The sequence below is a fragment of the Mercenaria mercenaria genome, chromosome 4 (genome assembly GCF_021730395.1).
Source record: "Mercenaria mercenaria strain notata chromosome 4, MADL_Memer_1, whole genome shotgun sequence".
Taxonomy (NCBI): domain Eukaryota; kingdom Metazoa; phylum Mollusca; class Bivalvia; order Venerida; family Veneridae; genus Mercenaria; species Mercenaria mercenaria.
This window is the reverse complement of record NC_069364.1, coordinates 30,050,616-30,063,812: the sequence shown is the minus strand read 5'-3', so window position 1 is coordinate 30,063,812 and position 13,197 is coordinate 30,050,616. Positions and strand designations below refer to the sequence as shown.

At 35.1% G+C, this 13,197-nt stretch overlaps 1 protein-coding gene across 1 annotated transcript; it reads right to left on the bottom strand.

Annotated features, from left to right (window-relative positions):
- Window positions 1-6,085: 6,085 nt before the first annotated feature.
- Window positions 6,086-8,802, bottom strand: LOC128556585 (medium-chain acyl-CoA ligase ACSF2, mitochondrial-like). The gene is made up of 2 exons (XM_053542114.1): window positions 7,873-8,802; window positions 6,086-6,691 (listed from the first exon to the last, which is right to left on the bottom strand). Exons 1-2 carry the CDS (start codon window positions 8,800-8,802, stop codon window positions 6,086-6,088), a joined length of 1,536 nt encoding a protein of 511 aa, XP_053398089.1.
- Between the last annotated feature and the right edge of the window lie 4,395 nt (window positions 8,803-13,197).

The window sequence follows — 13,197 nt, the reverse complement described above, 5'->3', positions numbered from 1 at the left end:
TTGTTTTTTCTGTGTGTTTTTATTGATTGAAAATTTTTGTTTATATGAGAAATAAAACTGTTCAATTTGTTCAGATCTTAAACAAGATAGACGTGTAAGTTGGTAGCCAAAATTGAACAGAATACGCATGCCATAGCCACAGCGACATCACTACTGTATAGCGCCACAACTGACTCAATAGCGCCAACACTGGCATATTTCTTTTAAGGGAGATCTCATTACTGCTAATGTTTGCCTGTGTAAGTATCATACATTTTAGGCCATTTGCATGCGCGATAATGTTCTTGTAATGTGTCTATGCATCAAATTACAGCTCGAATACAGACAGATATCAAATGTGCAATTGTGCGAATTAGGAGAAAAGCTCTTGACGCCACAATTTTTATAATATTTTATTGTAGCACAGTGGACGCAGTGGTCCAATAGCACCACTGTTTGATCACAAAACCAGGAATCGTAAGTTCGGGCCCTCGATTGTCCAACTAAACATTACTAATAATAAGAGTCCCGTGTATGGACCCTGTACACCTGGCACGCAAAAGAACCAATGAAGCTTTAGGGATTAGAGCGTCTTTTGTATTTTGCACTGTCCTCCTACTAACAGTACTAGCAGTCTTCTGGAGGAGTCGCCCATATAGGTTACCGGTGGCGACTATAAACAAGAGCTCCGCCAAGCGGGGCAATATATGCCCGAAGGGTTACATCAGAGGATGGGAGCAAAATTTAAAGAACTTGACTGTTGAAGCCCAAAGGACAGGCACAACACAGGAAAGAAATTCAAAAACAAAATCTAAGTCCACTAAAAATATTCTAAGTCCATAAAAATCCTTACCAGGTACAGATATTTCAATATACACCTAAATATTGGAGGCACCATCTATGTTGTACCACAGAGAAGTGGTCTCGGTTTTTCCCTACGGCCAATAATAAAAAAGTTTCAAAATAAACTATTTATAGTAACATAATAGGGAAGTAATTCAAAAAAATATATTGTAAGTGAACAAAAAGGGATCTGCCAAATAAAAACAAGAGCACTGCAATGCAGAGCAAATCAAAATGTATACACAAGGCAAAGTAATATATGACCTTTGACCCCTAAATGTGACCTTGACCTTGAAGTGAGTCATCCGAAACATACGCTCTGCACGTCGTCTCAGACTGGTGAACATTTGTGCCAAGTTTCTTTGAAATCCTTCATGCAGTTTAAAAGTTACAGAGCGGACATGAAACAAACTGATATGACCTTTGACCCCTAGTGTGACCTTGGCCTTGAAGAGAGACATCCAAAACATGCGCTCTGCACGTCGTCTCGGTGTGGTGAACATTTGTGTCAAGTTTCTTTGGAATCCTTCAAGGGGTTCAAGAGTTGCAGAGCCGCCACGAAATTGCTAATGAACGGACGGACAGACGGACGGACACCGGGGGTATAACATAATACGTCCCTTCGGGCGTATAATAAGCTTAGATTCAAACACACACTTATTGATCACACTATAAGTACATAAATATTGAAATCGTTGTCATAAAATGTTGTAATTTTTCTGTTCTTTTCTGTTCTATACCAAATAGTTCTCTTTTCATAACTTTTACCTGAATTCTTCACCAATGCTACTGCATTAATTTGAAAATGTCTTAACATGTGTTGGTACTTCATGTGGTCCATTTTATAAGCAGCTGTGCGTTGCATTGAAGAATGATTTTTTTCTTTGTTGAAATTATAACAACACAAAGTTATACAGTGTAGCATTTATATGGGTTTAGTTTTTAATCTACCATGAAGTTGACTTGTCATTCCAAATTCAATTGAATAACAGTAATGGTGATGTAAAATGTCTGAAAAATAACTAAATATTTTGGAATGTTCATGGAGGTCGGTAGATTTTAAATATATCTAAATATTTGGCAAAGTAAGTGATATTAAAAACAAATAGATAATGGTGCCAATTTACAAGTCTACTTACGAATATTTAAATGAAAGTGTACATGTTGAAACATTAGTTCTCCTCTCATTTTCTGAAAGTTGGTTCGGAGTACCAAAGTATATTCTTGAATGATTTAGAGTGAAATAGTCACTGATAAAGAATGATTTAAAAATGTGGATACATTCAATGCTAGTCGGTACGTAAGTCAAATTTTAGATTGCCGTAATGATATTTGAATATGCAAGTTATTGATTCATTCAAGAATAACTTTTTTATCTTTTACGAAAACAAATCGAAGTACAGGGTTTATCCAGGATGCAGGGATTTGGATCCTCTATTACACAATTTATTGATCCAGTTAATATTTATTTGATTCGTTGAACAAATAATGTTAAAACAACGGTTTGTTGAACAAAAAATAAATTGTGACAAGTCCGGGGAAAAAACGAAAAAACTCCCGCACGCCCTTGGCATGTTTTTCACCAAACCCGACCTAAAAATTCCATTCTGTTTTGCTTTGCTGATGTATAGCATCCAACTGTTAGTGTGTTTTAGGTACATTAATTCGGCTGAGGATTTTTTATCCATTGAAATAAGATCCAAAGGTATTGAATTACAGTAATGGAGTTGTGAATGCCGCAATACTAAATTAAAAAGTCAGTTATGTTTTGGTAGCAAAAGATAAGTTGGACCAAAACTGCAAAAACGAGGTTATATTGATTACCTAGAAATTACTGTCCCCAGCTTTTGTCATTCTTGTACACCAGAGGTCTACCATGGTTCGTCTCTGGACTACCTTGTGCATACCAGGGGCTTACCATGGTTCACCATGGGGATATCTTGCGCAAACCAGAGGTCTACCATGGGATAGTCTCGAAACTATTTCGGAATGATTTTCTGTACGTCGAAAGAATTTATAAGAAATGTAATAAAATTTAAAATAAAAAGAAAATAAATGTATGGATAGTATGTATTTCTTTATAGTAATAATAACATGTGGTCAGTGTAATCAGGCTTTTAACTATTTTTATAAATCAAATTTTGTAAGTATAGAATGTGACCAAGTAAGATGATAACAGCTCATATTTATGATCTTGTCAAGTTGTGTTGTAATTTTTATTGTTCAGAAAAGTTTAATATACCAGGACAGCGTTTTTCTTATCAATTTCTTTTCCTCACATAGCCAGAAAGAACGAATTTCACACTGGACACTGGTTGGCTCTTGCCGAGATGACATTGGAACATGCCGAATTGGTTCTTACTCAGCTACAGTAAAATTTTCGAGTGTTGTCCTGATGACAGCCATGTATGTCACGAAACAGAGACTTGAATCTTATGGTTTGGAGTGAGAATGTATGAGTATGTCTTTTTGACTGTAGCTAGGATAATTTTATCGTTCGCAGATGTTGTTAAAGACGCTACCGCTAATGGACCATTAATTAAGAAAAAATGTTTACTTTGATGGCAAATTTATTGCTCACACTGGGTAGATTACCAATTTGAATGAATAATTAAGTCAAACGTCTGGTCATTTGTTGTTACAAAAAATTAACGACGGAATTTGTAATTCCGAAAGTAGCGACAGAAAATTTATCAATCATCTCGGGTCTGTGAAATTCACCGGAAGGAAATGTATGAAAGATTTGGAACTGAATACGAGAACTGGTTTATGGGAGCATGAAACGATTTTCAGCCAATGTTCATCGTTCACTATGATAATTCATTTTTAGACCCTGACTTTACATTCTCAATTAAATGCCAGACATAAAAGTTATGTTAGAAATCTTAGTAATTCTTCATAAGTAGTTATTTGCCTATTGATATACTTATGAACTATTATTAACTTTTTTCTTCTGTTTTTTTGATGGGTGTAAGGTCACACCGACAAAATTTAGATGATATTGCGATTCTTCCATCTTTTGATGGCGGTGGTAAACCCCAGGAGCACCTCTGGGCAATTCAGTAACCGACCTTGGATGGCTTCCTCTTAGAATTCTATTCCCCAACAAAGGTTTGAATACACATTTATTAGGAGCAAGTGATTCAAAGTCAGCGATGTTAACCACTTAGCCACGGAGCCACCTACTTACAAAACAGCAAGAATATTATAAAAAATAATAATAAAACCCCACTGAAAGACTGCAATTTGGAATTTTAAGTTTAGAATTTGGAAATGAGATTAGCCATTTAATGATATTGATATTACAACGTTTAGAATAGATGTTGTGATAATTTTCCAGAGTTCACTGTTAGTAGATAACTTGAACTTGGCAACTTGACCCGTTTCCTATAGTTTTCAAAGCTACAAGCATACATGTACACAATTTTCATTATAATGTGTGTCATTAAGTGCAAGTTATTTTACTATTTTTTGTCATATACCTATTTCAATGTTCAGGTAATTGGTATCATGGCTGGCTGTTAACTATATTTGTCAGTATATATTTATCATAATTCAAGGGGTTAATGCAAAAATGTATCAAGTGCTGATAATTAAAGGCAGCCATGGTATCTTTTTGCAATAACCCCTCGAAATTGCTATACCTTTTCATTTTCACTGCATGGTACTTATATACATTCATTAAAGTTGCATTCCACATTGCAAATAAACTTGACAAAACTTTAGAACTGTTATTTGGTTCATGCTAATGCAATGTATCAACTAGAAATTGTCAGAAGACCCCCGCATTCGTCTTGGGCCATTATCGGATACCCACGCGTGCCCTATTACGCTATTCTATAGTCTTGGACTAGACCTATAGTGACAGACAGATGAACAAACTACGTGTAAGTGTTATGAAAGTAATTTAAGAAATAAACCATCTACTGTGATAACAAATAAATTGATGATAGACGATAGACAACGGACGGATTAACCCTTATCATGCTTGACACGACTGATTCTGCCTTTGCGACCAGTGTAGCTCATGATTATCCTGCACACCCATGCAGTCTGATCAGTATCTGCACTGTTCGCTATTCAGTCAGTATAGTTCTGTAAAGCACTCCTTTTCCTTTTTGGAATTGTTTCACAAACGTGGAACAACCCGTTTATTTTTTCATTTCAACAATACATTATAATAACGTACATTGACATTTGAATATGATACAATATATAAATACATATCTGAGCAATATCTTCTGATTACATAGTAACTTGAATACACAATCATACACATATTCTTTAAAAAAAGCTTTCAAAGTATACGGACTAATATTCCTATTTTCATAATAGTTGATTAAGACTAAAATATCATAAAAGCACCCCTTTTAACAGTTGATGGTACTGGTCAAATTGAAAGATAGACAAGTTCATTTATAGAAATTTAGCAGGATCAATACGTAAGAAGAACATACAGAACAGACCATTCATGAGCACTTTGTTCTCCCTTACACTCAGATTTGCTAAAAAGCAAGTGCACACGGACATCTCATGCATATTGACCTCACTGTATTAAAGAATGGTTATTAGCATTGTATCGAGAAATACGCAAGTGTTATTATGCAACGGCAATGTTTCGCGACTTTAGATTGCATATTTCTCGATGCAAAGATAATATATGTAACTTTTCTTATTACATACGTATCTACACGTATAAACATAATGTAAATATTATGAACTTGTTCGATAGCCTGGATAAGATTCACAAAAGAATTAATGCAACGACACACATTAAATTATGTCACGCGCCTGATATGAAATTCAGATGAGTGTATGGAAAAATATCATGTAACTTTACGGGGAATAGAAAAAAGAGTATGCAATAGCACAGAATATGATAATATCCTTTGTTAAAAATAAATTAAAATAAAATAAATTCAGTATTTCACATCACAATTAACAATATTTTCTTCTATGTACCAAACTGATCATAAGGTGGAGCCTTTTCCAAAGTAATGTTATGCGTTTGCAGCATTTTACAAGACTTTTCCGTGGATAGTATGAAATAATATAATATGAAAGCATTCGTTGTGATTCGACGTTAGAATTGTGCTATTGATAGTGGACGATTTATAACACAAAGAAATACGATGCTGTAAATGTGACACAAACAGTAAGAATCGCGATTTTGACTAATTTTCTCTTTAGGTATGATATACATTGTTACGTTTGAAGTATGCGCAGATGTTTGGACATCCACACACTTGCAACAGCAATAGAATTACCTAAATTTGCTGCATGCAAGCCGTTCCAATCCTTTTCTATCTATCTTTCCTGTTTTAGTTTCTGGAATTTTTTCCAAAAACAAGTAAAACGTCGGAAGTACTGTAAAAAGTCCTGTTTTATCTGTATAAAGATTATGACATTGCATTCGAAGCTGTGGCTCTGTGATGTCACTTCCGGCTTTCAGAACTATACATGCGCATACAACCTGATAGTAAACTTCGTCGGGCACCGGTACCATAACAACTGACTCAACTTCAGGAAAAGTCTTCATTACTTGCTCTAATATTTCAGGAGAAATAGTCATTCCTCCAGAAATTATTATATTGGATTTTCGGCCTTCAACGAAAAACTCTCCTTTCTCAGTCATCCGTCCAATGTCATCAGTTTTGTACCATCCATCTCCAGTCATTACAGCCTTAGTTTTCTCTTGGTCGTGGAAGTATTCTTTGAACATACCAGGAGATCGGCTGTATATTTCACCTCTTGTTTCAACTGGAAGCGTTTGTCCGTATTCATCAACAATTTTCATTTCTGGTCCTTGAAGCGGCAATGGCGTACCACATCCGTATTCGACAAAGCTTTCGCTGTTTGCTACTAAAGACTGAGTTAAAAACAAAGCTTCCGACGAACCGTATAAACAGCAGAGAAATTTCGCGGCTTTTCCAATAACTTTCGTCAAGGCTTTCGTCACTGGTTGTCCGCCAGTAAGTATTACTATGACTGGTCAATCAGATGGCAACTCGTCCTATTTAAAACATAAGATTACATCAGAATTGTATTTAAGAATTTCTTAAATGTTACTGTTTATTCAATCTGCAAGATATGATGAAACCGACCAAAACACAATTATAGAAATGGTATATAAGTTTATTTTGTGCGAGTTTGATTTATTGTCAAATAGTGTAACAATCTGAGAAATATGTACTAAAAGTATGACTGGATTGTTTACTATAATGATGCGAAGAAATATTTGGGAAACAACTGAAACCAAGAAAATATCGGGAAAACCGATGGATGCTCCCCGAAATATGCTTTTTGCATAATTATTTAAAGCAAAAATGCGGAATTCGTCGACTGTACACATACCCCGTCCTTGAAGTGAAGCTTCCAAAGACGTTTCTTAGATCTTCAGCGAGTAGTTGTTGAGAAAAAGCATGCATAAGGCATGTGCACATCCTCTTTTCTATGAAGTTTCGCTGAATATCAGCCAAGGGTTTCTGAGGAACACTCTGGACAAGGATGGCACTATAGTTTACAGATGCTGATTAAGGACAATAACTCACTGAAAACCATTCAACTAGAACATGAAGATGATATTCTCATCATCAGATGAATTATCGCTGAATGCCAGACAGCGGTTTCCGAGAAATCCTGCGGACAATGATGGCGCTTTAGTTTACTAAAGTTGAATGACAATAAAATTTCATTCAACCGTAACTTTAAGATAATATGCACATATATATCTTGACAGAGAAGCTTCATATGAAGTTTAAAATTTGCTTAATTTCAGCTAGTTGTTGCTGAGAAATACTCCGGACAAGAATTTTGTAACGGACAGAAACGTCCAAACGAACAAAGCGGCGACTATATGCTTCCCCTTCGGGAGTATAAACGCTCTTGCTTACAGAGCAATTAGGTATAAATCCATACCAAAAATAAAACAAAAAAAAAAAAGACAAAACAACAAAAAAAAAACAGCATTTGCGATCCGGCAGTCTGACTTTAGTTACCATTTCGTATCATATAATTGCATAATATATCATTTTACAAAAAGCAATTTACATGTAGCATTCGTATAAGCTCAACCATCAGTGGAGGCAACGCATATATCAATGAACATCGTTCCTTTTCGATGATATCTTTCATGAAAGATACTCTGTCTGTTGGTGCTTCGCAGAATCCGGATATTGTCACCCTGCTTTCCCCGGTCAAAATTGACAATGGAAATCCTCCAATCCAGTTAAACGGACGGCCGTTGAAAACAATGTAGTTTGGATCAACAAATATGAATTCGGAACCAGTCAATGAGATGAGTGAGGCATGCGTATGCACAACAAGTTTTGATACCCCCGTGCTTCCCGAGGTCTGTAACATAGTTGCGACATCTCCAGACTCTAAATCGGGAAAATCAGCATCAGAATCCGTACCATTTAGTAAATCTTGAAAGTGTTTGACGGGATCAGAGCAATTTTCAAAGCCGACACCTACCAAATAACGCAAGTACGGTAGTTTTGCACTTTTAACATCTCCAATGTCATTATATTCATCCAGCAACCCCTGAGCAATGTTCCAATTAACGTTATCGAATCCGGGGTCCATAATGAAAAGAGAACAGCATTTCATTCTTTCCATAATCGCTACCAAGTCGCTACCATCTGTATAAGTAAACGCAACACTTACCGGGATAGCGCCTGCTATCATTGCACCAAATGTTGCATAAAGCCATTCAGGACATGTTCGTAGACTAATAGCAACAATTTCATTCCTTTTCACACCAAGCCGTATCATTGAACTGGCCGTTGCACATGACCTTTCGTAAAGATTTGCCCACGAAATGCTCTGTCTTTCACCATTAGTTGAGACGAAAACAAATGCTTCGATTTTAGATTTCGTCTTTGCATATCCCTGCAGACATTGCTTAATATTCTTTGTACGTATTTCCTTGAGGTAATTTTCAATTTTTACATGACTTTTCACGTACGTCCCGTCCATAACTCTTTCTTGTGTAAACCTGTATGAACTTATTGTGAATATATGTTACTGCTTAGCTACAAAAACGATCAATGTCATAAGGGCCAATGTCACAGAAATTAGTGTCTTATTATTGTTTCTCGTTTAATTAAAATGCATGGTATATCATGCAGGTTCATCCGAGCAATGTGAATGGGTGTAAACATGATAAACATTAATATTTAGCAGTAAACAGTTTTTAGCTGTTTAAAAGTAGTGTCAAATTATTTGGGGTCAAATTTACAAATAAGAGGCAATTTAGATTCAAGCTTTAAAATAATAATTATTGCTAGAATAGAAGTTGCTGTGGCAAGAATTGAGTCTCAATTATATTGTAAAAGTTAGTTGAGTAGCCTCGGGTTTGAAGTTATGATGTACTGATTTGCAGATGCGAATAAATGCCTTGAAGTTGGGCTGTCATTTTGGCAGGGGCCTCAGAAAAATTGAAATAGTGTAAAATCGGTACGGATGGCATATATTTGAGCTTATTTCCAGATTTTACAGTGTTACTGGAGCAAAAATCAATATGAAGGTTCAGATAAAGTTATTTTCTGCCTTCAATAAACGATGGGTAATCAGTGAGGGCAAATATGTAAGTTTTTTTTATCCTTTTAAAGCAATAAAGTCTAAAGTAATATTTCTAGAGAAATGCAACACGAATTTGAAGGCATTCCTTTTATGCTTGAATGCCCTTGCCCGTATAACTATATTTATTGGTTATACCTATATATTAGTCGCAAAACAATGCAAGCCATATGGCGACATGTATGCCTTTAAGAGGATCTCTAAAGTCACATTTTATCAAAAATACTTGGAAAATCATATTAGATTCGTGAAAGGATGATAAAGATAATGTAACACCTAAGGATTTACAGCTAAATGACAGTGAGTTTAAGGATTCACACCTAAATGGCAGTGAATTTAAGGATTTATACCTAAATGACAGTAAGTTTAAGGATTTACACCTAAATGACAGTGAGTTTAAGGATTTACACCTAATTGACTGTGAGTTTAAGGATTTACACCTAAATGACAGTGAGTTTAAGGATTTACACAATATGAGCCGCACCATGAGAAAACCAACATAGTGCATTTGCGACCGGCATAGATCTTGTCCAGACTGCGCGGAAATAATATTTTCATGAAGAATTTTGAAAAAAAAACAGCTACGTAAAGTAATCGCCATATAATTATTAACATTATTTGTACAGCCTTTCTTATGCAGAGGTACAATTATAATGCCTGTCCTAGATCCTTATACACTTTTTTTCTTATGACAAAACTCAGTACGACTATTGTCATTTTTGCTTACATTTTTGCTAACATTATACAACTCATTATAATAATATGTACATAATATACATTATACAAGGCATCTAAATAATGAGTTCGAGCATTAACACAGTCTGCACCAAACCACTCAACATTTTATACATGAATCATTGTCAAATATGGGTACATCTTTAAAAGTACAACGTTTGGAGAATAAGGTGTCCGCTACACCTCGTACAATTATATTTGTAAAAGAATTCACAACATCGTTAACGGATTGCTTATTAGTACAATCAATATCATTTACAAACAGCCACTTTTCTGACTTTGCGGACTAGTTAGTCTGGATATGTGTTACAACGTGTGAAAAATATGCATTGGAAAAAAGTCAAATTTCTTGTAAAAGGAGTGATTTAATATTACCATCACCCCCTCCCACTACTGGATGCACATGCCATTAAAAGACTCATGACATTTGCCTTATTTTTTTCAAACATTTTTGACAGAGTTTTAAGAGGTCACCATTAAAATTTACCTCTTACTTTTTACTATTTAATGGCATTTTCATAACCATAGCTTTAATGCCATATATTAAAAAGCCATGAAATAAGTACATTAAAACCCTGGTAAAATATACCTTGTTAAAATGACTTTGAGGACCATGAAAAGCTGCTAAATATAAACCATGAAAATCATTTACTTGGCTCCTTAAAACCCCATGAAAAATTCTTATTTGGCATTAAATTAGTGAGCCATTAAAAAAGGTACCCCATAATTTCACATTAATTAGTAAATATTAAGAGGGCCATTAATTTTTTAATACCCTATTAAAGGCTGTTAATTATTAAGAATTAGTTAATGGTCTCATTAAATATGTCAGTTTCAATTTTAATGAGTTTGTAATATTGTAATAGTATATCAAATTAAGGGCCATGAAACTTTACGACCAGAATAAGACACCATTAAGATAATGTTGTATAATATTAATAATAATAATAACCAACTTCATATTGAGATTTACCTTATAGATTTAAACTATGTATTACTACACATGTAATAGTATCTATACATATGTACTGTTTTGTAAAATGCTAGAAGAATATTTGATTCTTTTTTTCTCATTATTTTATGTAAACACATGTAACAGTCTTGTATAAACATTTGTCATATTGTATCCCCATTCTGTCATATGTTCATATGAAATGAGAAAATAAATGGATATTGTATTGTATTGTGTTGTTTTTGTTCTTTTGTTTGTTTATTTGTTTTTTTTTTTGGATTTAACGTCGCACCGACACATGATAGGTCATATGACGACATTCCTGCTTTAATGGTGGAGGAAGACCCCAGGTGCCCCTCCGTGCATCATTTCATCACGAGCGGGCACCTGGGTAGAACCACCGACCTTCCGTAAGCTAGCTGGATGGCTTCCTCACATGAAGAATTCAACGCCCCGAGTGAGGCTCGAACCCACATTGATGAGGGGCAAGTGATTTGAAGTCAGCGACCTTAAACACTCGGCCACGGAGGCCCCTGTATTGTGTTGTACTGAGAAGGGTTTACAGGTACCGGTTTTACTGGTAGGATCAAGTGACCATGTTGGTAGTTTTAACTAACAAACATTTTTATATTGACAAATATTCTGACCAAGTTTAATTGGTACAGACATTAGGCGTCATGTGTATTCAAAAAGCCACTGTTGATGACAATGTCAGCACACAATGTGCGATCACAACTTAGCTCTCCTTCAATATTTTGTGCTCAGGTGCATGCACTTAAACAGCTAAGAGCAAATGTTTGAGGGATTGCATCACAAGTAGCCATCCCCTCCCCAAAGCAAGCATACCACACTCTTTGATTCATTGAAACGAAGAAGCCATTGGTCTGCCCATGCCCCACGTGAATTGTAATCAGACTGTAAATCTTCACAATCATGTGTACTGTTCACTTCTCTATAAACCTTCGTTTCTACTCGAGGATTGGAAAATTTGAAAATCTAAACTGGTCTGAACACAACTCATAATGTATATTCCTTACCCCCACCCTTTTTCGTATACAAATGCTGATTATTTAGACAGGAAAAACAGGAAACAGAAAGGTGGCATGCATCAATACGTATTTACCCTTACCAAAATAATGTAGATTGATGTTATCAAATAAATTAGTATGTTTCCATCCGATTTTTTGTAGGAACACAATTTGGCAAACATTTGAAGAAAATGGCTAACTGCATCAAGGGGAAATAACTTTAATGCAACTAAATATAACATCATAATATATTATAGACGATGAGTGCGTAGTATGCATTTATTATGATTAAAGTCCATTTTAGAACAATATGGGACTGGAAATATAAGCATTCGATGGGGTGATAGCAAGCCAAAAACAAGAAACAAAGAAAATATGTTTCTGAAAATACACGAATCACATTTTACAGAATGTAGGATTTAATGGGCACCACATTGCTGTTAAGGGCCATTAATTTTACTCTTAAATGAAATTGTACAGAACCTAAACATTTAATGGGCATTAAATCAAAATTAAGGGCCATGAATAATCCTGTTAAATTCAAAATATACAGAATTTCATTATTTTTTCAACTTTTTTAGCTACCAAAACAAATTTTTAACGGCATATTTCATGGTCAAAAATGGGTGTTTTTATTGTATTTTAACACGTAACCCATTTATATTGTGAAACCTGTTAAATAAAGTGATGCAAGAATTAATGGGGTTAATTAACTGTTTTTCCTATTTTAATGGATATTTTACTGGGTTTTAAACCATGTTTAATGGTATGTGCATCCACTAGTGTCCCTACCCAAACAAATAATAAAAAAATGAATAAAGGAAACGAATCGATCTGTAATTATTAAGCGCGGTCAGTGTGAAGAATACGGCCCTCAGTTTAAAAGCGGTAAATAGGCTAACTCTTAATCCAGCGACGCAGGGTCGATTTCTTGTTCGGGTACGTGAAATATCTTAGGTGCTTTTGAGTTTCTTCTCCAAACTAAGAAGCCAGTAATGATATCGTCCCAGGAAAGAGGGCTTCGTATGAATCAATTGTTTACACCGAGTACGTAAAAGACCCAAGGAGTGTATTCGC